General features: G+C 62.2%; 1 protein-coding gene, 1 long non-coding RNA gene and 1 other non-coding gene across 3 annotated transcripts in view; 1 reads left to right on the top strand and 2 right to left on the bottom strand.

Annotated features, from left to right (window-relative positions):
* The window catches only part of PRSS12 (serine protease 12), a 29,746-nt gene extending 6,982 nt beyond the window's left edge, over positions 1-22,764 (top strand). The window contains exons 4-13 of the mRNA XM_028521539.2: positions 2,619-2,769; positions 7,691-7,869; positions 8,836-8,977; positions 10,891-11,090; positions 12,621-12,762; positions 14,347-14,552; positions 16,743-16,827; positions 17,450-17,572; positions 19,650-19,930; positions 21,697-22,764. Coding sequence (XP_028377340.1) covers positions 2,619-2,769; positions 7,691-7,869; positions 8,836-8,977; positions 10,891-11,090; positions 12,621-12,762; positions 14,347-14,552; positions 16,743-16,827; positions 17,450-17,572; positions 19,650-19,930; positions 21,697-22,004 — 1,817 coding nt within the window. The 3' untranslated portion in view covers positions 22,005-22,764. The remainder of the gene's footprint in view (positions 1-2,618; positions 2,770-7,690; positions 7,870-8,835; positions 8,978-10,890; positions 11,091-12,620; positions 12,763-14,346; positions 14,553-16,742; positions 16,828-17,449; positions 17,573-19,649; positions 19,931-21,696) is intronic.
* Positions 22,765-24,196: 1,432 nt separating this feature from the next.
* LOC118501912 lies at positions 24,197-25,235 on the bottom strand. Its single transcript, XR_004904563.1, has 2 exons — positions 24,856-25,235; positions 24,197-24,376 (listed from the first exon to the last, which is right to left on the bottom strand). It is a non-coding gene; the product is annotated as an uncharacterized LOC118501912 (long non-coding RNA).
* On the bottom strand, positions 24,675-24,805 carry LOC114504401. The gene has a single exon (XR_003685175.1). It is a non-coding gene; the product is annotated as a small nucleolar RNA SNORA24 (small nucleolar RNA).
* Positions 25,236-25,906: the final 671 nt, after the last annotated feature.

Below are 25,906 nucleotides of genomic sequence, written 5' to 3'. Positions count from 1 at the left end.
GGTGGGAGGGGGCGGGACCCCTTCCTGACCGGGCGGGAGCAGGGGCGCCTGAGTGGTCGCGCCCCTCAGCCACAGCTCCATAGTCTGCGCCACGGCGGCGCGCGTGGCCGCCTGGGGCGCGCCCGACCTCACGATCAGCGTTCTCCCTTTCATCCGGTTCGCTCACAGAGCCGTCTGTCCCACACCGTGTATGAAACACTTGTTTGGGCGCGGAAAGGCGCCCTGAAGCCAAAGGTGAAACACAGCAACCACAGCGGAACACGGTCCCGTCACATGGTGAAACGTGGTCTTGGGACCAGCGCCCCCCCCCCCCCCCCCCCGAGTGTCATAAAGTCAGTTGCTCCCTCGGGCAAGGTCCCCCGTGACACCGTGTGCTGGCCGCGAGGTGGCCAGTGGTGGGGAGCCGTTGTGTGCTTAATACGCGAGCGCAACCCGAGGCCCCCCCCACACACACACACATGGTCACCAGGTCCCTTGTTGGGTTTTCCGTGGAGACGGCAGCAGGACCCGACGTCCCAGGGCCTGGAGAGCTGGCAGCCAGCGCCGGGCAGGGGTCTCGGTTTGGGGGCAGGTGTCCGGGAGGGAGAGCGCAGCTCCCGCCACGGAACCCGCAGAGACCCCGCGCAGAGCTGCCCCTGGGGGCTGCTGGGAGCTGGGGACCGAGGCCCGGGGCCGTGCGAGGTGTGCTCTGAGCCCCGCAGCCCTTGTGGGGCGGCCCGGTGCCGGCCGATCCGCAAGTCCTGTGAGTCCCCTGCGCTCCCTCTGCGTCTCCACCTCTGGGCAGAGCTCGTGCGGCTGGAACCGGCTGCGCATCGCTGCCTCGCAGGCAGGTGATGCAGCTGGGCTCCCGGGGAGCTGCCTCTCTGCAGGTTCTCGCCTTTGCTCTGTGTCCCGGCTGGTCGGTGCAGTGCTTAACACGGTCAGGTCTGGGAGACGACAATTGTTTTTCTTTTGGGACATTTATCTACTTAAAAAAAACCTCTTTCTAATCCGTATAAGCTCCCCACGTGTTTAAACTGTGGTTGCAGATAGACATTTGAGGTCATGTATAAGCACCTGTAAAACACGGAATGCTGGGATGGATTTGGAAGGAGACTGGACAAGGAGGCCCTCACCGGCCACTACCTGGGCACGAGAGAGCACACGGCTGGGGTCGGTGCACCCTGAGTCCCATTGAGGCTCAGTGGCTGACCCGCAGCGCGCTTCTCAGTTGGGAAATGACACTCGGTGCCTTGTCATCTGGCACCCGCTGCCTTCCGCCAAGGGCAGGGCAGGGCAGGGCAGGGGCGTGCCCAGGGGTCCGGGTCGTAGGAAACAGCAACCGCCACGAAGGCGCCTGGACTTCTGTTTGTCTGCGAGGGAAACACAGCCGGCCACCCCACCGTGCTGTCTCGCACGCGATTTTGTGCGTGTGTGTCGGCAGGGTGGGGGGCGGTGACTCAGCTTCGTCCCTGAGCTTCTCTGTGTCCTCACGGTCACACGCACGGCCAGAGAGCCGCGTGTTCTGCAAAAAACCACGGCCTAGAATGCGAGGCGGTGGACCGTAGTGGTTCTGGGGTGGGGTGACTTTCAGTCCCCCCTCGGAGTATCTTTTTCCTGTTTTCCCTAAGCTCGCCTGGTGGTAGGGGCGGACAGGCGGGGGAGGATGGAACACAAACAGGAAGTGTATACACTTTCCCATCATTTTCCTACAGTCTCCAAGCTTCCTAAGGGAAAAACACACGTAATAACGTGCGTAAATGTGTTCCCTACCGTGACTCAGCCGTCGGCTGGTTACAAGAAGCTCATGTACAGCGTTGAGGACAGCCATGCTGGTTGAATGAACCCTTCTTCATGCTTTGCAAACGCGCACCAGCTGACATGGGGGGTGGGGGGCACCAGGCGGGAGTGCGGCCGCCAGCCGTGCTCCGAGGCCCCGTGCAGACCCCCCGGGCGGCGGCAGCGGAAGCAGGGCGAGCGTCCAGACAGCACTTGCTGGGAGCCGGGGACCCTGAGGGCCAATTAGAAGCCCATTTCCTGGGGATCGATGCTTGGCGTTCGGCAGGAGACGCAGCTGAACCGCCTCGCAGGGACCCAGCCTGCTCTCAGCCTTTTCCCATGGCACGGCCTTGGCTCCAGACAGAAAGAACAGGCCGCCTTGGCTCCAGACAGAACAGGCCGCCGTGCCGCCGCCTCCCGAGCTCAGTGCTGTCCTCCTGCGCTCTTGCTCGCGCGTCTGTGACTCCCAAGTCCCACGCGCCCACCAAGGCCCCGCAGCTACCGGCGTCCTTCAGAGACGCCAGGGTACCCCGCGGCGAGCAACCCTCTTGCTCCAGACCCCTGCGGCCGCGGGTTCTTGAGGACCCGTGACCCGTGCCCCCTCCGGGTCCTGGGGTTGTGGGGGCAGGTGCGCTGGCGCTGCTCCCCCTCCGTGCTGCTGCTGCGAGCGCAGTTCCGACCGGGCGCTCTGCCCGCCTGAGGTGACCGTCAGTAGACGCGAGCGTGCGCCCGCGTCACCGGCGTGGCTCCCTCAGTGATGTCACCCAGTCGCCGGGGGCGGGGAAGCAGCGGGGCAGAACTGATGTCCTGGCTCCGTGTCACCGTGCGGGGTTCACTGTCTCCCATTTCCTGCGGCACAGGCCCAGCGTCCCCAGCCCTGCGCCTGGCCGGCGGCCGCAGCGAGCACGAGGGCCGCGTGGAGCTGTTCCACGCGGGCCAGTGGGGCACCGTGTGCGGCGACCAGTGGGACGACACGGACGCGGAGGTGGTCTGCAGGCAGCTGGGCCTCAGGTTCGTTCTCCTGGTTCCCGTTCGGTTTTGTTCTGGTTCCGGAACCTAGTGTTTGGCGCCCAGAGGCGGGCGCTGTGTGTCCTCAGACGAGCGGGAGGAGCCAGCCCTCATCCCCACCCCCCCAGGCCATGGGCTCTGGCAGAGGGTGGGTGAGTCCCCGCAGGCCCCTCTGCTCCTCCAGAGCTCCAGGCCAGCCCTGTCCCGCAGTGACCCGCCCGTCACATGATGAATCCCCCCACCCTGTCAGGCTCATATTGGAGTGCCACTTCCTCCCGCACACGCTGTCTGCCCGTCCGGCCTCTGCTTCCGTATCCCTTAGGTGTGTGTGCAGAGCAGGGGTGGCGGTCAGTGCACACGGGGCGTCGCCCCGTCTGGGCAGGGGGGAAGCCCGTGGTGCCCGTTCGGGAACAGGACGCCGCTGCCCCAGAGCTGCCGGACCCTCCCCTGGTGATTCTGGACCTCCATGTGGCAGGCCTGAAGGTCTCTCTAGCACCCTGCTGGGCGAGCCTTGAAAACTTGATGTTTTACTCACATTTGCAACGTGTTCGTTTAGCGCTTTGTGGGGAGGCTTCTCTGTCCGGGCGTCTTTTTGTGCGGTGAAGCCTCAGCCCTGGCATGTCTCAGTTTTGAAACTCGAACCACCCCAGACGTCAACCCGAGTCCCTACGGTCAGTTAATACTTGACAAAGGGGGCAGAGGCATAACATGCAGTAAAAATAGCCTCTTCAACAAATGGTGTTGGGAGAGCTGGACTGGTACGTGCGAAAAAATGAAACTCGACCACCAACTCACAGCATGCACAAAATAAACTCAAGACGGATAAAAGAGTTAAATATGAGCCGTGATGCCATAAAGGTCCTAGAGGAAACATTGTTAGGAAATTTCAGACATTCCCCTCGGCAATATTTTCACTGATATGTTCCCCAGAGCAAGGGACATGAAGGAAAGAATAAACAAATGGGACCTCATCAAAATAAAAGGCTTCTGCACGGCTAACGAAAACATCAGCAAAATGAAAAAGGAACCAACCATATGGGGAAACATATTTGCCAATGATACCTCAGACAAGAGTTTAATCTCCAAAATATATAAAGAACTCACATGATTCCACCCCAGGAAGACAAATAATCCAATTAAAAAATGGGCAAAGGCCCTGAACAGACGCTTCTCCAAGGAGGACAGACAGAGGGCCCAGAGACATGTGAAAAGATGCTCAGCATCACTAGCCACCAGAGAGATGCAAACTAAAACCACACCGAGATACCACTTTACACCGGTCAGAATGGCCAACATTAACAAATCCACAAACAGCGAGTGCTGGCGAGGTAGCAGAGAAAAGGGGACCCTGGTGCACTGCTGGTGGGACTGCAGACTGGTGCAGCCCCTGTGGAAAACAGTGTGGGTTTTCCTCAAAAAACTAAAAATGGATCTGCCTTTTGACTCAGCAATTCCACTGCTGGGATTATACCCTAAGAACCCTGAAACACCAATCCAAAAGAACCTGTGCACCCCGATGTTCATAGCAGCACAATTTACAATAGCCAAGTGCTGGAAGCAACCTAGGTGCCCATCAGTGAGTGAATGGATCAAAAATCTATGGTACATTCACACACTGGAATCCTATGCAGCAGAAAGAAAGAAGGGCTTCTACCCTTTGCGACAGCGTGGATGGAGCTGGAGAGCATGATGCTAAGTGAAACAAGCCAGGCAGTGAAAGACAAACACCATGTGATCTCACCTTTAACAGGAACCTAAACAACAAAACAAACAAACAAGCAAAATATAACCAGAGACATTGAAATAGAGAACAGGCTGACAGTGACCGGAGGGGAGGGGGATAACAGGAGAGAGAACGGGAAGGGCCATCAGGGAGCACGTATAAAGGACCCCTGGACACAGCCATAGGGGGTGAGAGTGAGGGTGGGAGGTGGGGGTGGGTGGGATGGGGAAAATGGAGACAACTGTACTCGAACAACAGTAAAAAATGAGAAAAAATTCAAACCATTTCTTTCCGTTGTTCCTGTACATTACCCACCTCTTTTAAAAACCCTGTTTATATTAAACTATTTTAAAGTAAAATACAGACATTTTACCTCTAAGTAGTTCAGGGTGCAGCTTTTAAAATAAGAACATTTTCTTGCGTCGCCAAGCCACCCTAGTCACAAGTGACCGGTAACCCTCCCTGACGACACCCAGCGTCCAGCCGTACGCAAACTCCGCAGCTGCTCTCACGGCGCCCTGGACGCACGCCCTGGATGCACGCCCCGTCCAAAGCTGATCCGGGGCCTGGCCGCGCACTGTGTCTGAGCGTCCGGGCCCTGGTGGTCCCTGGTGTCCCCTGGCACGTGGTCCCTCGCTCACGGCGGTGTCGCCAGAGCCCTTCCACCCTGAGTAACTTTAAAACATTTTAGTTTCTCCACAGCCTTACAGACGACTGTTGCAGGATCATTTTGGTGTAAAAAACATCTTCCTGGGGATGTGCATGCTTTCTTTATTAAAAAATAGTTTTGTTTTGGCCACGGCAACTACCTCTGTGAAATGCTGCAGGTGTGGTGAGACCCCTGGAACCGCCTGCCTCTGTCCCCCACGCCACCCCAGCCCCTGGCACGAGACCCGAGGGGAGCGATGCGGCCTCACGGCCTGGTGGGCCACCGCCTCCTGGCGGTAAAAACACCACAGGCTTGTCCAGGGCCTTGGGGGCTACACGTCACTTCCGTAGATATGTTATTTTAAAGTTACTGTGAAATAAGTACGGAAAAGTTTTCACAGCATACAACGAGGAAATGTTCAGACGGGAATGGATTCTCTCCCCCCACCCCATGCGCCCAGCTCCGCCCTTTGGGGAGCGGGAGAATGAAAACTGTGATGCTTGTGTGAACTGAATACCAACCGGGTTTGGGTGAGGTCCTCAGCAGTGGGGGCGGGGGGAGCCCTCAGGTGCCGGGGGCTTCCTGACAGCGCCCGGTGGGGGGAGTGGGGGGCGCTCATGCCGCTGGAGTTCCGACTTCCACTCAGTGCTCACAACCGTGCACGGGCTGGGGGTGGGGTCATTGTCTCTGTGTCCGAAAGATGCCTCCGGGGCCGGGAACGTTTCAGTGAGCCCCTGAGTTGCGCCGAGCACACAGGAGTGCATGGGGGGGGGGGAGGGGGGCTGTTCCCACACCCACGTTTGCTCCACACACAGTCAGCCTGGAGGGAGCTGGCCCATTGCCCCGGTCTGTAAATGCGGCATTCACGCGGTGACGGCTCTTGGCTGCGGGCACACAGACCCGCATGGAAACCACTACCCAGTTAGTTTTAAAAATGCTAATAAGTGAACATTAATCGCTTCTTTCTGGAAGACTGGAAATGGCGTTCTCTTCTGTTACTATATTTCCCATAATGTAACACGCAGATTCACTCACAAAATTGTCCTTTTGACAATACCATTCGTGTTAGAGTTTCTTTTCGGTTCTTTGAAACCTTCCCACTTCACTGTGGATGTTAATCTCTGGTGCCTGTGGGGACAGACCTCCGGTGCCCGCGGCACGAGAACCTCCGCCCGTGATTCCGGTGCGCGCAGGATTCTACACCGTACACGTCGGACTCCACCACGACGCCCTCTCTGACTCATTCTCCTCTCGCCTCAGCCGCCGTCCCTCCTTCCCCTGCAAACATTCCTCTGTGCTCCCTCGGGCGTGCCGCCTGCGTTTCAGACAGAAGGTGGGCCGGCTGATAGCAGCACCGTGTTTGCTTTAACGGTGTTTCAGGTGTTTAACTTTCGGGCGTGTTGTAGACGTGTTCTCATAGGAGAGACTCGCGCGGCACCTGGTGAAACCCCTCTTCAGCCACAGCGTCTGCCGGTCAGGACTTCGCCATTCCTGCGGCACAAGGACCTGGCGAACTTTTTCCATCAGCGTGCCCTGGCTGTGAGCTCTCCGGACTGCGGCCGGAAAAGGCGGTGGACGTAACGGGCCCCGCTGCAGCGCCGTGGAAACCTGCACTGAATCGCAGACGCCGCGTCTGAAAACTGAAGGCTCAGAGGCGCTGCAGATGCCATGTCTGAGTCCGTCCTCGACTCGACAGGCAGGGAGGGTCCCATCCCTGGAGAGCCGGGGTGCGAGGACACCGTGTCGCTCTGAATTGCGGGAGAAGTGGAGTGAGCGCAGATGCTTTGAGTGAAGGGGTGTTTCCGCTGGAAATGTGTTTGTTTGCAAGAGCTGCACGTGGCAGCAGTGGAAACAAGTTTCTCTCTCTCGAGAAAGGAGACCCCGGCAGCCGGCCCCAGGCTGGCCAGGGCCCCGCCGTGGTCACCAGGCCCGGGCTGTCTCCTGCCTGCAGTTCTGGCTTCTTCCTTTGGCTCTTTGGGCCCCGCTGGTGCCCGCAGCCCCAGCCGTGACCGCAGGCCTGCCCTCGGCAGGAAGGCGGAAGGGAACCAGGGCAGTCCCCTGGACACCCCTGGCGGGAACCCGGGCGACAACACCGGGCCCAGCTCCGCCCGGGGGGACGATAGAGCACAGGGGACGCGGTTGTGCCGCTGGCCCCGCGGTGCCGGCGCCTGCTGCCCGGGACCCGACTCGGACGTGTCTGAGATCACAAGTTCACGTTGCACAGACTTTACAACACACGTGCACACGTGCACACACCCCACCTCGGGGAGGAGGGGCAGCCGGGAGCGTGGCTGAGGAAACATCCAAGGTTCCGGCCCTAGTGACAACAGGAGAGTGCATGTTGGGGCTCGCCCAGCTGTCTTCGAGGCCCGTGTCACGGTCGAGGGTGTAACGAGCAACAAACAGGGTGCGGCTAGTCCCGAGTGACCTGCGGGGTGGGCTGGCCCAGGGTGGGGGGGCCAGTCGTCGCCTGGCACTCGCCCTCTGGGAGTGAGGACAGTCCGCCAGCCGCCGGCGCCGTCTGACCCAGAACTCTCGTCTCGCCCGACCAGCGGCGTGGCCAGAGCCTGGACGCAGGCCCACTTCGGGGCGGGCGCCGGCCCGGTTCTGCTGGACGAGGTGCGCTGCACGGGCAACGAGCTGTCGGTGGAGCAGTGCCCCAAGAGCCCCTGGGGGGAGCACGACTGCGGCCACGGCGAGGACGCGGGGGTGTCCTGCACCCCGCTGACCGGTAAGGCCCCGCCCCGCCCCGCCCCCGCTCGCAGCGGCCCAGCTCCAAGGGGGGCGTGCCTCCCCGCCCCTTCCTCTCTGCGGGGGGTGCGGGGGTGGGGATGAGGGTCTGAAGGGGCGGAGAGTAAGCGAGCCACCCAGCGCAGCAGCGACGCCTGTGGCGACGTCGCGCAGTGAAACGCCGTCTCCCCCTCTCCCGCCGCCGCTTCTGAGTGCCCCTTCCAGAGGGCGCGCCGCCCGGTAGGGCCAGAGCGGAGGCGGGACCTTGTCGCACTACATGGTGCCCAGTCGTCACGGCGGCCTTTAAGTCCCCTTTCCCGCGGGAGCATGCGCAGTGCCGCGTGTCTGCGGGGAGGTCTGTACGGGGTGCTCCGGGAGTCAGCGTCCGCCGAGGCCACGGGCTCCGAGTTCGGATCCGAGTTACCTACCAGCAGAGGAACCGAGGCGGGCGTGGGCCCCCGTGGTTACAGCTCCGAGCGCCTGCGGGCGGGTGGGGGCCCCCGCTCTCCAGCAGGAGGAGCCTCGCTCTGCCTTCCATTCCCTCCTCTTCTCTGTTGCAGTGAATATTCTGAGCTGCTCCCGAGTCACCGAGTTTCTTGCTTTGCAGGTTGAATGGCTGGCTCTGCTCAGGCGCAGGGAGACGGCAGCCCCGGGGGTCTCCCAAACAGGACTGAACTCCAAGGGGTCTAAGTGGCCGCTGTGGGCTCATATCAGAACGAGGTTTTCCACGGAGAGAGCAAGAGCCAGACAGAGGGGGGGAGGGGTTCTGTGCGGACGCAGGTGCCTGGCGTCATCCTTAGCCACGACCCGGGGACCTCAGGCTGCTGGAGTGGTGCTGAGGCCGGTTGAACAAGACGCCGGGGGAGGGAGGGACCTCGACGGGCGTCGGTTCCAGTGGAAGGAGAACGCGGTCTCGCCCCCTTTGAGACTGACTTGGCTCCGTCTCCGTGTCTCCTCCCTGTCGCAGACGGGGCCCTGCGCCTGGCCGGGGGGAAGGACAGCCGCGAGGGCCGCCTGGAGGTGTACCACGGGGGACGGTGGGGCACCGTCTGCGACGACGGCTGGACCGCGCTGAGCTCCGACGTGGCCTGCCGGCAGCTGGGCTTCAAGTAAGGCGCAGCCAGAGGCCCTGTTGGGTCGCCGGAGCCGGACGCTGGGGTCCTGCCCGGCGTCTCTGTCCCCCTGACCGTGCACGCTCCCCGCCCTGCCTGCCCGCCTGCTGCTGCAAGTGGGGGCACGGGCGTGGGAACCCGCGGTGGCACTGTCCCTGCTGACAAGCCACCGTGCTTGCCGTTGGTCTCCTTTGCTTTCCCGCCACCGACCCAGGTCTCCCCAGTAGTTGGCTGGAGCGGGGGAGGGGGCCCGGGGGGGCTTGCACTCCCCGCGTGCCCGCCCGGGCGAGACTCTGCGGTGAGTGCTGGACGTTGTTCCCGCACGCCCTGCTGCTCCCGCACGTGGTCAGCCCGGACGCCAGCGCGGCTGCAGGGGCAGAGGCCGAGCCCAGCGCTCCGCGACCCCTTGGTTCCTGACTCGGAATGTGGCGCTAATGACCGCTTCCCGTTGGGAAGAACAGCCTCCTTGTCACGGCAGGCCCTGGGAACGCGCCCTGACCTCCCTCTTGGAGCCGGGTCGCTCCCGGGACACACTGCACGCCCCCACACGACGCGTCTGCGGCAGCGCCTCCTGCTGGCCGAAGGGACGGCAGACGGAGGAGCCTTTGAGCTAATGTTTGAACGGCGCTCGCGTCCTGCTGGGAACATTGGCCAGAGGAGCTCATCCCGGCCTGAGGGGGGCTCACTGCACGTGTCCTTTAAACCTTGAAGGTGTCCTCCATCCAAGCTAGCCACGGCCCTGCTCCATGTGTACGTTTTAGATTTGTGAAAGTGAAGTAAAATATTAACCAGCAAAAGTTTGCAAAGAAAGAAAATAAAAAACTACCCATATTTCTATTCTTACACCATCATTACTATGTCTTGTGTGACTAACTTTATAATAGCTCTACTAGTGGGTATGGAATTTTTCTATCCACATTTTTACCTTTATTTTACTACATAGTCATAATTTGTTTAAATTTATTTTTATTTTATTTTTTTAGAGATTATTTATTTATTTATAGACAGAAGGGAAGGGAGAGAAACATCAGTGTGTGGTTGCCTCTCACGTGCTCCTCACTGGGGACCTGGCCTGCAACCCAGGCCTGTGCCCTGACTGGGAATAGAACCAGCAACCCCTTTGGTTCGCAGGCTGGTGCTCAATCCACTGAGCCACACCAGCCAGGGCCATAGTCGTAATTTTTTAATGACAAAATAATTTCCACTGAATGTTTACACCAGGGTTTGCTTAAATTTTAGTTTAGTTTTTTTTTGTTACAAATAGTGCTATCATGAAATTATAAATGCATGTTATTGCTTTGAGTTGTCGTGGACACTGTAGTTACAATTATTGGGTCAAGGGGTATGACGTACTAGCAAGTAAATAATGATGTTTAATTAATAAACTTAGTAAGTAAACTTACTAAGTACTCAGTAAGCATCACCTCCTCATAACCCTGTCAGACCGAGGGCTGTGTGTCACTTTCACAGATTTAGATCCATAAACACTTTTGTTTACTATTTCAATGTTTTTCTTATCGAGGCGAACAACTGAGTGACACAGGTGGCTTTCTCCACATCTCATTTATTTTGCCTCACAAACCCACTTAGTGTCTTTTGCATGGACAGTGTTCCCGGGACTCGGTTGTTCTAGAATTTCTCAGTCCTGTCTGTGACAGCTCTGCGTGGCTGTGTTAGAGTAGACACGAGCTGCGCACACCTTCCTGTTTACCTGGGGTCCCTGGGAGGGAGCGCGGTGTGGGGTGGGAGCGGCGGGGTCTGGGTCTCTGTGCCCGGGTGAGGCCTCGGAGGAAAGGGCCCCGCGGTGCGGTCTGCATCCTCCGAGGTCACGACACGTCATTAGTGGGTCCCCCCCGGTTCTGTGCCCCGCCCCCCCGGAAGGAGAGACACCCGTGTGTTCCGTTGCGCAGGCACGGCCGGCGGGCCTCGGCGGACGCCTTCGGAGGGAGCCGGGGGCCTATCTGGCTGGACGAGGTCCGCTGCTCGGGGCGGGAGCCCGGCCTGCTGCAGTGCCCACGGGCGCCCTGGGGCCGGCACGACTGCAGCCACCGCGAGGACGTGGCCCTCGCCTGCGCGCCCGGCGGCGACGGACACCGGCCACCGCCCCTGGGTGAGGACCCCCCGCGTGACACGCTCCTCCTCCTCTGGGAGCTCTTCCGTGCGGCTCCCGCGGTGCCCTCGTTTTCAGTAACTTGCACTCGGAAAAGAGAGTCTTTTGAGTCTTTCCACCTACGTTATAAAGTGTTTCTCCGAAAGTTACTTTTTTTTCCTAGAAGCCAAGTTTCTCCATAAAGATGCTCACGATCACGAGCACCTGAAAGGTGGCACAGAGGCCGCCCTGTGTGACCCCCGGCTCAGGGGCCCTGCCCGGCCCTCCCTCCCCTGCTCTGGTGGCCTGTGAGGGGGGACTCACAGAGGGCGTCTGAGCACAGCAGGAGCCGTCCCCCGCGCCTGGGGTCCTGTCCGTCACCGGTCGCCAGCCCTCCACCGCTCTGGCCGGACCCGGTGCCCCAGGTGCCCCTGAATGGGCTCTCATTGGAGTGAGGAGCCCACCCATCCTTCTAGGACACCCTGTTACTCCGGAGACCCGCCGGGGACCTTGCCGGCCCCTGAGTCTGAGTTAGTGCCGACTCACGGCGGAGCGAAGGGGAGAAGCCCGCCCACGCCTCAGAGGATTGTGGGTGAAGGCCGTCCTCTGAGCCATGAGCAGCTGCGTGTCCCCCACGGACTCCGCCTCCGACGGGGGCAGAGGAGACGGGACGGAACCTGTGGGGAGGGGGGGTAGCTAGAGCAGAGGAGCCAGGACCTGCGTGCAGCCCCGCTGTCCCCGCGTGACCCAGCGGGTGACGTCGCCGGGCACATCCCCACGTAACGTGCTGTCCTGGGTGGGCGCTGACACGGCCACGGGTGGTCCCCGCTTTCAGCCTCGGGGCCGGGCCCCCCCTGTGCATCCCGTTCTGAGCTGGCGAGGCTTAAATCTTCCCATTATGAAGAGGCGGAGCTTGCTGACCCCCACAGCATTAACCACGCTGGGGACACAGGCTGTCAGGGTGCACGGCTGTCCCTCACCGGGCTCCGACCCCTGCGTCGTGGGGCCTGCCTGCACCCAGCCGGCACCGGGCTGGGCGGAGCACCCGCTCACCACCCGCTCCCGGGTCCTTCCCGACCTCATCCCTCGCTGCTTGCTGCCTCGCACCCTCCGCCTGGGGAGGGCCCCGATCCTCCCGGGACCCCGTGAGGCCGGGCCGCGTGTGCCGGTCTGCCGGGAGCGCGTCCCCTCGGCCGCAGACGGCGGAGTCTGGGTGGGGAGTGGGCTGCGGGGGCGCGCTGCCTCCGCGCTGCAGGGGGCAGAACGCCACGAGCAGGACACACGGGTCGCCGCCCGGCGGCTTCCCCACGGTCTGTGCCGCCGTCGGGGCTGCAGAGTGGAGCGCGGTGACCTCTCGGCCTCACAAGGCGGTGCCGGCTGGGTCCGGTTTCCGCTGGGCGGCTCCTCGCTCCCTCTCTCCGCGGCCGGCAGGTGTGGCGGCTGCCCTTACAAACGCCCTGAGCCGTGTCGTGCGGCGCCTGCGCCTGCGCCCCGGCTCCGCCTGCCTGCCTGCCTGCCCGGCGCTGCTGACCCGGCTGCGTCCCGGCGCAGGCTTCCCCATCAGGCTGCGGGACGGGGAGACCGAGAAGGAAGGGCGCGTGGAGGTGCTCATCGGCGGCCAGTGGGGCACCGTGTGCGACGACGGGTGGACGGACGAGGACGCGGCCGTGGCCTGCCGGCAGCTGGGCTACAGGTGCGGGGCCTGCTCCCTCGGGGGCGGGGGTGGGGGGGCTGCCTCGTGAACGCTCCCGATGAGTCATTTCTTGGAACTAGTTCACGTCACTGGGGTGGAAACACTGGCAGCTTGCTGGTGTGTCTCAGAACTGTAGAGAATACTAAGTAGCGTCTTTCCATTCTCCTGTCTTCTCACCGGAAGTGTGCATTACGTCACACCAGACAGGCAGCTCTTATTTATAGTAGCTCCTGTGTAACTCTTTTTTTAAAAAAAATTATTTAGTTTTAGACAGAGGGGAAGGGAAGGAAAGAGAGAGGGAGGGAAACATCCATGTGTGGTTACCTCTCGTGTGCCCCCTGCTGGGGACTTTGGCCGGCAACCCAGGCACGTGCCCCGACTGGGAATCGAACTGGTGACCCTCTGGTTTGCAGGTCAGCTCTCAATCCACTGAGCCACACCAGCCAGGGCTATACATGCATTTTAAATATAAAACTGTAAGTGTTTTTAAAAAGCATTAGTGTTCCTATATGCTAGGTAGACGATAATAAGAAAAATAATCTCATTCATAGAAGGTACTAAAAGAAACAAACAGAAAACCTGGGAATAAACTGGACAGGAACTGGGGCCGACGTGGAAACTTGGGGGGGTCTCCATTGCAGCCGGAGGGAGGACCTGATGAATGCGCAGCCACAACCCCAGCGGGAAGAGTAACCGGAAATTAACGTTTACATTAAATGCATCCTCATAAAACCCTCTGGTTCGCTTGGTGTGGGGGGGCAGGGCGGGGCCTGGACTTCCAGGCTCACCTGACGTCACCACCCCCCACCCCCCGTGAGGCAGGCTCGGCAGAGCGCCTGCGGCCCCCAGCGCAGCCGTGGTCCCGGCCTCCGTTGTCCGTTGGCGTCCCTTTGAGATGTAAACACTGCTGCCCCTGCCGGGTCCCATGCCGCGGACTCCACCTTAGCAGTCGCTGGGGGTGGGGCGGGGGCTCAGGGTTTGCTGCAATGTTTTCAACGACAATTTGAATTCAGTGTTGTTTCGTGTCAGTTTCAGGGGTGCAGCGTGGTGGTGGTGAGACACCTGTGTGATTTACAAAGTGTCCCCCCGATATTTCCGGTGCCCGGCTGGCACTGTACATACAGTCACAGGCTTTGCTGTGTCTTAACAGCCCCCAGAGATAACTCAGGGCGCTGCCGAGGTTGGGAACCATGGACTTAGAAAACCTAGAGTGGCTTCAGTACACACAGCTTGATAAACGGGTGCATGAAAGAACCCTTCGAAACAGCAGGAGGGGGTGTCGGGACACTTACTTTGGGGACAGACATAGAGCCAGACCCCTTCTCACACTGAACAGAAATGCGTATTCCGAAGAGAGCTGTGATGCGCCAGGTGAAACAGGGAACCGGTTTTCTGAGCGGCGCCGTTGCAGTCACACGTGTTGCAGACGCGTGGCGCCGTTGCAGTCACACGTGTTGCAGACGCGTGCCTGGCTGCCCGGAGGCGCCGCACCCGCAGCGTCTGCTCCGCCTTACGGAGGGACACCTGCGGCCGCTCAGGTGCATCGCTGGCTGACCCTCGGCCCCCCAAACGCTGTGCTTGCAGGGGCGCCGCCAGAGCGCGGGGCATGGCGTACTTCGGCGAGGGCGGAGGGCCCATCCACCTGGACAACGTGGGGTGCACGGGCGCCGAGGGGTCCCTGGCCGACTGCGCCCAGCAGGACGTCGGGAGACACAACTGCCGCCACAGCGAGGACGCCGGCGTGATCTGTGATTACCTCGACGGGAGAGCCCCAGGGAGCGGCCACCACGGTGAGTCCCTCCGGGCCCCACGCCAGCCAGGTGCACCCATCCCCCTCCCCACCCCCCGGCATGAGCCGTGTCTGTCCGGGGCGTTCTCTGGACTCAGTGCAACTGGCCCCGCTCCCAGCGTCCGGAGGGGCTGGAGGGGGCGCTGGCCCCCCCCGACACGGAGGAGAGAGACGAAACATGAGGGTGGAGGGTGAAGAGTCACTTCCATTCCTCCTGCGCCTCAGACCACAGGGATGGCTTTTCTAAGTTAATTACGGAAAGAAAATTAGTTTGTGGGTTTTGTTCTGAGAGATTTAAAAGTGTCAGGAAATGGAGAAACAGTCTTTCAGTGTAATATAGTGATAGGCGTTTCATACGTAAACGGAAGAGTTTTAACATTTCCAAGTTTGGTTTTCATGAGACAAATCCCGCTGTAAGTGAGTGCGTGGGAGAAGGGGCTATTCTGGAGAAAACGGGTTACGTGTCATGAAGAGGACAGTCATTTCTCTACATGGACCCAAAGCTCACCGTTCCGGTACACTGGACTTTCGGAGGCCCAGGTGCACCTGCACTCGAGCATTCTCCTCTAACCCTTCCTGTACCTGCGCAGACGAGACGAAAGCAGTGGGGGCGCTGTGGGTCCCCCTCCCCAGCCTCTGAGGGGCTTTTGAGAGAAGACGCCGCGAGGCCCGTGGTGCTGGGAGCCCTGTGCGCTCACCCACGTGTGGTCGGTGTGAGCCAGTGTCTCCCAGGGGCTGCTTGTGCCCTCACACGTTACGCCCCTTTAATAACCCAGACCACAGCCACCCCTGGAACATACGGAACCAGGGTAACCGACGCAGCCGTCTCTGGGCTCCTCCGTGAGCGGGAGGAAAGCACGAGCGTTCAGCAGGCGCACGGCGTCTCACTAGGCTTCCCTGCAGCCCACTTTGACAGGGCCCGCCGGAGGCCAGCGCCCACCCCTGACGCCCGCGTCTCCGCGCCCCCTGCCGATGCCCTCCCTGGTCCCCGAGCTGCCACCGCAAGGGGAAAGACTGGGTGCGCCTCGGACCGGCTCCCTGTTAGAGCCCCGGCGCCCAGAACCTTCTCCGAGAGTTCCGCTCTAAGCCACGGGTCTGTCTGGTGGCGTCCCCTCGTAGATGAACTCCGGTTCGCCCTTGAACTCTTAGTAACAGAGGGTTTTCTGGCTGCACCCAGGTTCCCTTTGTTGCACCCCGGTGCCTTGCCCAGCGCCAGGGCCCGTGTGCTCAGCCTGCGGGCTCACTGTCGCCGCACACACTGTCCTGGCTGTGGGCGCCCTGCGCTGCCTCGGACGGAGCGCGCCTGGGTCCTCCTGACGTCTCGTGACCTGCGGTGACGTCCAGAGGACACTCGTCCTGGGAGAGGAGGGTGGGGTTTGACGGCGTCCGCTGGGGACCCAGCTGGTGCTGACCCTCCTGGGCCGCCCTCTCCTGGCCGTTCTGGGCGACCGACTGTGGGTGCTGCGCATGGTGCCCGCCCCTGGCCTCCCGCACAGACAGGGACTCGGCGCACACCTGCCCTCAGTACGCACGCGCTGCCCCGGAGGACAGACGCCGCTCTGCCCTGCAAGGCTGCTCCCCGGAATCCTGTGACAGTCGCTCACGCCGTAGCGTTCTTTCTTCTTCTCCACTGGCTCCTCACGAGCTGCGAACCAGGCTCTCTGCTTACGCTCTCCGCAGGGCCTGTCCCGAGGGAAGCTGACTAAACGCAGTTCGCCACTTGGGTGGGTGCAGGAAGCCCCTCCCACCCGTTCTCGCCTGAGTCCGTGTGGGGTCGGGTCGGGGTCCCCTCCCGAGGCCAAGCGGGGCTCCTCGCAGCTGCGTGTGCGTCTGCGGCGTGGAAGAGGGTCGCGTGGGAAGGTCAAGTGGTTTCGACCACGGTGGTCTCTGTTTCCTGTTGCGGAACCTCAGACAGGCTCTCTAGCCCGCAGGGGTAGGGAGGGACAAGGGTCAGACCCCAGCAGCCTGGGACCCCGCTTCAGAGACGAGGTGGGAGAGCTCAGAGCGGGTGCCCGCTGCCCATGGGTGCCCGCTGCCCCTGGGTGCCCAGCGAGAAGGAGCTGGCTGTCCGTTCTGCGAGGGAGAGGGCCGTGGGCCAGGAAGAGAGAGGCGCTGGAGACGGGGTGGGGAGCAGCGGGGGGGCGTGGCCGTGCCCCGGCCTCTGAGCGTAACTCTGACCCTTCCCGCCCAGCGTCCCCGCCGCCGCCGTCCGTCTGTGGGGTCCGGCCACCGCGCCGCCGGCAGAAGCGGATCGTCGGTGGGAAAAACTCCTTAAGGTAACCGACCCCGTCCCTCGGGGAGGGGCCCCCTCACAGAGTGATGGGCAGACACTCAGGGTCACAGTCGGGGCTCACTACTGTCACTGGGGGTGTCACGTGTCCGTGTTCTTTTTCACATTAAACACGGACCGCACGGAGCCCCCGCCGCCCTCTGGCGTGTTCCCAGTCCCCGCCCTGACCTCAGAGCCAGGTGGCTGCTGGAAGGCAGTGGTGGGTGCCGGCCCCTTCAGCCGCCGGTGGGAGGACGTGCAGGCACGGATGCTCTGAACTCGGAGCGTGCCCCTCCTGGGCCGGACTCGACTCAGTGCCCTGTGCCGCTGGCCGGGCTTGCTCCCGGAAAACCAGTGCTTCGTGCTGGATACTCCCAGGCTGCTAGGGGTGGGGGGCTGGGGTGGCACACCTCCACCCCTGAAGTGTGAAGAGGGCTCAGTTAGTTGTTTCTGGACTGTCGGCGGGGTGCGCACGGTGCGGTCTGTGCGGGGCTGGGGGGCATGCGCTCCGGTGCGGGGGGGTCCCCCGAGGCCCCCGCCTCAAGCCCACCGAGTCTTTGCCCTAACGGTGCTTCCCTCTGCTCTCCCGCCCCTTGTGGGCGCACATGGAGGGCGCCCTTCCCTCGCAGGGGCGGCTGGCCCTGGCAGGCGTCGCTGCGGCTCCGGTCCCCGCGGGGAGACGGCCGGCTGCTGTGCGGGGCCACGCTCCTGAGCAGCTGCTGGGTGCTGACGGCCGCGCACTGCTTCAAGAGGTAGGTGCCCTGCCGCGCGACGCCCGTGGCAGTGCGGGCCCGGGACGCCGCCCCGGGCAGAGCGCCCTCAGGGGCCGTGGGAACCGCTGCGGGGCGGTGGACCTCGGCCTGGGGTCGGAGAGGGGTTTCAGGAGCCTCGTGGAACGGAGACGTTTGGCTCCGTCTGAGTGGGCGCAGCAGTCGGTGACCCGGAGTCCGGGAGTGAGCCCCACGTTCTGCGAAAGTCTCTGCGCGTGTGCTGTGAGCCTCCCTCCGGGGGGACCCACCCGGGTCCCCGTTAGCACGTGGGGCCGGCCCACGTGGTCTGGACTGGTGGGGGGCGGGTGGAAGGCTGCCGCAGCAGACGGGAGGGGCGGGGCTGGGGAGGGGCGGAGCCGGGGAGGGGCGGGGTCGGGGGAGGGGCGGGGCCGGGGAGGGGCGGGGCCGGGGGAGGGGCGCAGACCCCCCAGCACGCCGGCATCCGCCCCCACGGCCTGCGTCACCGCTGCTGGTGTCCTTGCGCGGTGTCTGCTGCTGTCCAGCTCAACTCCAGAGTCTCGGGGGAGGGGGAGACCGGGCGCACCGGGCCGCCGTGTTCTCTCGCTGGAGCTCGTCTGAGAACCCCGTCCAAGGTTGGCTGGAGGGGAGGCGACGGCATTTCGTCCAAGCAAACGACTGAATGGCGGGTCGGCCAACCCTGCAGTGTGTATTCTGGAAGCACTTTTGAATATAATTAAGTGTGTCAAAATGACTGAAGCTCAAAATGACTGAACCAGAAAGACCCTAACAAAGGTCGCCAACCAGGGTTCCTCGTGCTGTTGTCCTGAGAAGCCCAGAGCCACAGCGAGTGCCTCTGAAGCCCACGGACTCCGCAGGGCGGGAACCTCAGCCGGCTCTGTGCCCGGAGGGACAGTCACTGCCAGCGAGCCGGACCCTCACCCCGAGGAGCCGCCAGCACCTTCACCCGTCCCGGAGTCCTGGGACCCGGCACAAGTGCCACAGCGGTGGCACTCCTGGGCTGGGCCAGGTGGCAGGCGGGGCCGGAGGACCTTCCTCGGGGTTCTTGAGACTTGAGCCTCGAGAGAGAAAACCGCCTTGGCCACAGGAGGGTGAGGGGGTGGAGTGAGGCCGTGGGTGGGTTCAGTAGGGACAGGTCTGGGCGGCCCTTCTCTGGGCAGCAGCTGCGGGGACAGGGGCCCAGAGTCCGGTTGGGAGGAGGGCAGTAGGTGGACGCGGGCCGCTCCTGGGCGGGCGGGTCGCTCCTTTCAGGGGCCTGGACCTTGTCACGCGGACAGTGGGGCCCTTGAAGGGGGCTCAGAAGACTGGCCGCGTTGCCGGGGGGACGCGCCACGCTGGCTGCAGGATGGAGGTTGGTGGAGGTGAAACCCCACTCTGAAGGGGAGGAATGTGTGGTGGACGGTCGCTGGGCTCCGGGCATGGAGCGACCCACGGACGCGAGGCTGCCCGGGCCGCGGGCGTGTACTTCAGACACGAAGTTCCTGGTTCCCGTCCAGATGCGAGGGTTATCGCAGCTCAGCGTTAGCTCTTCTTCAGAGAACGGGAAGGACTTTTTTTTCAGGTCGAACAGTGATTTAATGATCTTGAAGGACATAAAACGTTGACCTGGGAAGGGACTGTCCCATAACTCAAGCTTGAGCGGTATAAGCACCAGAGGAAACTGCATTAAAGACGGAGCGTGGAACGGGGGGCCTGGGGCCAGACCTGCACGTCTGGGGGGAGCCGAGATGAGGGCTGTGGAGCCTCACGCCCACTTCCAGCGGGCCAGGAGGCGGGCGTGGGGGAGGCCAGAGCAGGGGTTCCGGCAGAACCCCGAAGGGAGGAGGGACTGGGGGGTCTTTGCAGAGAGTGGCCGTGGGGCCCGAGCTGGGTGAGAGGGACACGTGGGCCGGGGGGGGGGAGGGCACAGAGCAGTGGGTGGGGTCGGAGGGCGAGTCCATGGGGCTGCAGGGGCCGGCGTCGGCACCAGGTGCAGGGGGCCGGGTGTGGAAAGAGGGCTCAGTTCACAGAGGAGCCCAGACGGCTCAGGGTCCCCAGGAGCCCGCGTCCCTCCCGCCTCTGACCGCGCGCTGCCGCGCAGGTACGGGAACGGCACGCGGAGCTACGCCGTGCGGCTGGGGGACCACCACACGCTGGTGCCCGAGGAGTCGGAGGAGGAGGTGGCGGTGCAGCAGATCGTCCTGCACCCCGAGTACCGGCCCGACAGCAGCGACTACGACATCGCGCTGGTCCGGCTCCGGGGCCCCCGGGGCCAGTGCGCCTGGCTGGGCAGCCACGTCCTGCCGGCCTGCCTCCCGCTCTGGAGGGAGCAGCCCCAGCGGACGGCGCCCCGCTGCTACATCACGGGCTGGGGAGACACAGGTAAGGGGCCCAGCGGGGGCCTGGCTGCCCTCGGGCCTGGGTCACCACTCGGGGCTGGGGTGCGGCCGGCCGTGAGAACGCACCGGCCCAGCCCAGCCCGAGTCTTCCGGAAGGCCTGCAGAGGGTCGGTGCATGCCGGTGATTGGGCTCACGTCCTGGGTGCTGCCGGTCTCCCTTCGGGCTCCGGGCCCCTTGGACAGACACCCACTGCCTCGGAGCCGAAGGGGTTGGGGGGATCCCCTGATGCCTCCTGGTTCCCCAGACGAGGGAGGAGACAGAGGGAGGGGTGTTCAAGGTGCTCCCCCACCACCTGGGGCTGGCCCATTCCCTGTGCCGTTGCCGCAGCCGCCCCAGCAAAGGGCCGTGGTGCCGGGCAGTTTGCGTCCCTGCCGGGGAGCCCGAGGCCACACTGAGCCCTGGGCAGGATTCCTTACTGCGGACTGAAGGCCGGGTGGCTGAGGTGGGCATGAAGGAGCCCTACCCACCGGGTCCTCCTTCAGCCCCCACCCCCCTGGCGCTCCCCTCCAAGTCCCGGCAGGAGTGGGGTTCTCAGGCGCACAGGCCTGTCTCTCTCAGGCGCACACTGCCCCTGGGACCTCAGAGCGGGGCGCACCCAGGGGAGGGCCCGCCCACAGGTGGTTCGGGAATAAGGAGGGATGGCGGGCTGATCGCTGTCCGTTAAAAATCCTCTGGGCTGGTAGCTGCTGGGAGGAGCATCGGACACATCTCCCCGCAGGGGAGTTCCAGCCGGGTGGTAGTCGGTAACCCTCAGTGGTCCCGTGTCCCGTGCACCCGTGCTCCCCTGCCCGCAGCAGTGCGAGGGCCTCTGTGGCAGGTGCAGGGGCCCGGACGGGCATGGGCCATCCCGAGTGCCACCGTGGCCGACGACACGTGTCCCGGGCGGTGTGGGAGTCGGCCGGAGCAGGGGCCTGCTTGCTCGGTGCACCGTGCGGGTCGGGGGCAGCCGGGTGCCGAGAAGGTGCGTGCTCACGCTCACGTCAGGAATGTCAGTCGCTTCCTGTGGACACCGAGGGGACCGAGGTCCCGGTTTGTGGTTCGGGTGGACACGGCGTCTGAGACAACAGAGATGACAGAAGGGGAAGATGTCACAGCACGTGTTTTATTAGGGCGAGCTACTCCGGATCAGCACGCAGGGGCAGAGACAGGGGTGGGGTTTCGGTGTCACAGAGGACATCTCGGGGACCCGCCACAGCCACTCGGCCAGGGAGCGGCTTCCCCAGCACACGGGGCGCGGGGTGGTGGCAGTGCAGCCAGTCCCTGCAGGGGCAGGCCTCGTTTCTGAGTCCGCTTTGTGGGAACAGTCTCCATTGGGGACAGTTACCGCCACCATCCGTGCTCACACGGGAGTCATTTATCACCGACCCTCCAGTCAGTGAGGCGGGTGGGCCTCAGGGGGCGGGTGGGCCGACACCACACCAGCTGGGGAGCATCCTCGGCCTCCATGGGCGGAGTTCAGGTGCTGGCTCCCACGCACACACGTGCTCCCTCGGCACCAAGTCCTCGGACGCCAGTTGGCCCCTCCCAGAACCTGGGTGGGGAGCCACAGGCCGGTGAAGGGCGGTGGGAAGGCGCTGGGTGCAGGCGGGAAGGCAGGGCCGGCACCGTCCACCACTGAAGCCGCACTAGTGTCACGGCAGAGCTTTTGCTGTAAAGACCCCGCAGTGCGCACGAAACTGTCACCTGTAGCTCTGTCCCGCAGGCCGGCCGGCTGGCAGCTGACTGACGCCGCTCTTTGGTTTGGGCAGGGCGGGCCTACTCCAGAACTCTGCAGCAAGCGGCCATCCCCCTGCTGCCCAAGAGGGTCTGCCAGGAGCGCTACCAGGGCCGGTTCACGGGACGCATGCTCTGCGCCGGGAACCTCCAGGGACACAGACGCGTGGACAGCTGCCAGGGCGACAGCGGGGGGCCCCTGGTGTGCGAGCGGCCGGGGGCCGGCTGGGTGGTGTTCGGGGTGACCTCCTGGGGGTACGGCTGCCGCGCCCAGGATTCGCCCGGCGTGTACACCAAAGTTTCGGCCTTTGTACCTTGGATAAAAAGTGTCACCAAACTGTGACCCATGGGAACCTCAGGGGGAAACAGTATTTAAGGAACCTGTTGGAGATTTTCGACCTCCACGTGGGTACTCAGCCAGAGCAGCCAGCAGAAGGGGACCGAGGTCCCGGTTTGTGGTTTGGGTGGAAGACTGTGCCCCTCCCGTGCCTGAGACAATGTGCCACGTGGGCGGTGGTTAGATACCTCATGCAGTGCTGGTGGTCCCTCATCAGCCTCGTCACAGCCACGGCCCAAGATGAGTTTCTGTGGACACTACACTTACTCTCATTTGAGCCTTCTCTCTGCCAGTTTCTCAGAATCCTCGGGAGATTATTGTATGTATCGACCGTGCAATAAGGCTGTTTTTACCTTTACTGGGAGACCTTCTTGTAACTGAGTCACTAATACATGGATTCCTATTACGTGCCCACATTTGACGTGACCCTCAGGCACCTGAGCTCTGTAGACGGTCACGTGTGGACACCCGGGGCCAGGAGGTGCTGGGATTCTGCTCAGTTCCCAGACTGGGACAGGGTCGCCGTCCCGGCGCACCCCTGACCGTGCCTTGTCCTGAGCACCGTGTCCACCGTGAGGACAGTGTTCTGGCTACCCTGTGTGTTCTCAGCGGGGTGTGGAGGAGTTCCTGGTAACGCAATCAAGAATGTCTTCCAGTTGTTGGACACACAGTCTAATTTATCCATTCTGTTAGTTAACACCCCTACTCTGGTTCCTTTTAACCATTCTAGACTGATAACTTGGTAAAATAAATGTTTATTCCACAGCATTATGCTGTTTTCTGCAATACCTGAGTGCCATCTGTCGCAACTTTATGGCAGTTGACTTTAACCTGTGGAGCTCCTAAGGCTCGGCTGGTGGTCCCATGTGCTGCACTGAAAAGGTTTCCCGGGCTACACAGGGGGGAAGACCCGGGCAGGGGTGTCTAGCCCGTGGCTCTGTGGGCTGCGTACAGCCCAGGATAGCTGTGAATGCAGCTCAACACAAAATCATCAATTACTTAAAACCTTTTTTTTTTTTTTTTTGCTCATTTTCTTAGAATTTGTGTATTTAACATGTGGTCGAGATGCCCCAAAGTTGGACACCCAGCTTCCATCTGGTGTCACCCGCCCACTGGGTCTGGGCTTGGGCACCTCACACTGCACTGCTCACCGAAAGCTGCCGGGTTTCCCAGTACCCCTAGTTTCTGAATGAGAACTCGGGCCGAGAGGGCTTGGGGTGAGCGAGCTGGTGAAAGGCTTTGACTACAAACTCCCAAGGTGGGTCCCAATGCCCATGTCCTCCCCACTCCCATCCCCTCCCTCTGGCTCTCAGGACAGCTGCTCGCTCCGGACCTTTGGCAGGACTTTCTGGCTGGCAGTGCCGTCTCTGCCCCCATCTCAAGGGCATGCATGCCCCTCAGGATGCTGGAGTGACCCCATCCCCCCAAATCTGAGGCAGTTTGCAGCTCTACAGCTGAGGGAGAGAGGCATAAAAGGTAAAGTGGTCCCAATGAGAATTTCAGGATTAAGAACGGTTAATTCCCTTCCCCATCAGATGGTCCTCTTTGGTAAACCCTCAGCTCTGTAAAGCAACCAGTGCTACCCCAATGGTGCTTCACTCTCCAGTTGACTCCTTTGTGAACTGGAAACGGCAACTCTAACACTGTACCTGTCCTAAAAGCCCAGTTTCGATACCGGAAACTTCCCAAGGGTTTCCGTTCAGAGACAGCTGCAGACCACCCGTCCGCACAAGGGCCTGGGAAGAACAGGCCCTGATCGGTGAGAACTTCCTCCCAGGCTGCCCTTAGGATTCAAGCACAGCGCTGGCGAGAGTGAGACACCTCAAACTGTTAACACATGGCATCCACATCCCCCAGCCTTGAAGACAAACTGTGGATTCCTAAAATATGCCTTTATTCTAGCTGATTTGATAAACGTGTGACTTTTGTAGGATACCAGCGTTCAGTGCCCATTTGTGTAAATAAAGTGCATAGCTTTTCACCTTGTGTGGTTGCCTTCGTCTCTTCTGTGGTTGGTGAACAGTGACTGCTGACTGCCTCCGGGGTTCCCTGGGTTGCACGCATCGTCACCCCCCACCATGCCCCCGCCCCCCCCATCGCCACCACGCACGCTCCCAGCAGCAGAACAGGGGGCAAGTCGGTTCCCTGTTCTCTGCACTACCTGCCCACTTACTAAATCAGCCAGGGCACACTGAATGTCCAGAAGAACCAAGCATTTTATTTCATTACAACAAGGAATTCACCAGCTTACTCTCTTTGACAGAGGTAACATTCAGGCCTTGATAGTTTCCGGAACGTTCTTTTGTTTCCACAACACCACTTGCCACTCAGTCCAGGAGCTGTCGAGACCCCCCTCGTGCCGCTGGATTTCTAAGTCCCTGCAAGAGAAGGACAGCTTTACGACTCACAAAGCTGAGATATCAGTAGGTAGTTCCAGTTACTTCCTATTCATTCGGCTAATTATCCATTCCGGTTGCAAAATGGCAGCCAACGGGCCAATGCCGGCCTTCCCGGTCCTCGGCACTACGGTTAGCTCTGAAACAGGAATAAAAAAAAGCAGCGCACCTTGTTGTCATGTTTTCCGCCACCCATCGGAACAAGGAGTCCGCCTTCATGGAAAAACGCTTGAAGAACCGATCTCGGCGCAGTAACCCAGCACCCTCCCGCAACAGCGAGGAATGTCACTTGTGCAAGTCAGAATCTGATACCAATTAAATGGTGACAGCTTTGCCAATAAACAAGAATATGCTCTTCCATGGCTAGGAAGGGAGACTGCCACAGCCGACAGGTCCCAAAGACACATGGACGCCCGCAACCGCGAAGTCACCAGCCGGCGGCAGCCCACCCCACTACTCACCAGGGGGCTCGCTCTCGCATAGCCGGCGGGCCGCAGCGGTCCGGGTCCGCCGCGGGGCCGCAGACTCACGGGGCCACGTGGCGCCCTGGGCGGACTCGCCCGGAGCGCCGGGTGCTCGCCAGGCCAGAGCGCATGCGCGCGGCCTGGGCCTCAGCGCCCAGGGCTGCACGAGGCGGCCGCGCGACCCGGGCGGCCCCCGAGCGCGCTCGGGCCCCCCAGCCCGCAGCCCGCCGCAGCTGCCCTCGCCCCCTCACTGCACGCCCCCCGGGCCCGCTGCATTCCGACTGAGCCAGGAGGTTCCCTTCCAACCGCCATCTCAGCGCACAAGGCACGAAATCCCACACTGACCCACACACACCGCCGCCGGGATGGGAAAGGGCGAGCGCTTCTGCGCACGCGCTCTTATACAGCGGATGACGCCATTCCGGGGACGCGCCGTGGTGGGCGGGGCCTAAGGGACCTCTGCTCCGCCCCGCCCCGCCCCTCCCAGCTCTGTCCCGGCTCCACCTCCCGCCTCCTGCCCCCAGTCAGCTCTCCCGGCTCCGGATTCCGGCGCACGCGCACACCCACACCGCGGAGCCACACGGCTCTCGCGAGAACCGGTCCTCCAGCCACGGGCGGGTGCCGGCTACCTGGAGTGGTCGGCGCGCTTGTTCCCAGTTGGTTTCAGGGTAGTTACGGTAGAAACGGCGGGCCGACGGCTCCCCGCGTGTCCCCTTCTGGTGGATTAGTCCACGCGGGACGAGCTGGTCTGTGTGTGAGTGTGGAGGGGCTGCCCTGCCGCAGGTGCCGTGTGCGCGCAGGTGCCGTGTGCGCGCAGGTGCCGTGTGCGCGCGGCCGCGAACGCCGCCGCCGGGTGGGAGCGCGCCGGGCGGCCCCGCAGGTGCGGCCCGCCTGTCCTCTCCCTGTTTAAAAGTGCAGGCAGAGCGGACACGGGGCGTTGTGTGAGTCTCAGGTGTGCGACGGACACAGTGGCGGGTGTTTCGTGGGCCGTGAGAGGACCAGCACACTGCACCTGGCTAAACTCAGTCCCACACGTGGCTACAGCTTT

The sequence above is a fragment of the Phyllostomus discolor genome, chromosome 8, assembly GCF_004126475.2.
Source record: "Phyllostomus discolor isolate MPI-MPIP mPhyDis1 chromosome 8, mPhyDis1.pri.v3, whole genome shotgun sequence".
Taxonomy (NCBI): domain Eukaryota; kingdom Metazoa; phylum Chordata; class Mammalia; order Chiroptera; family Phyllostomidae; genus Phyllostomus; species Phyllostomus discolor.
The sequence above is the reverse complement of the archived record's forward strand: the minus strand, read 5'-3'. Positions and strand labels throughout refer to the sequence as shown.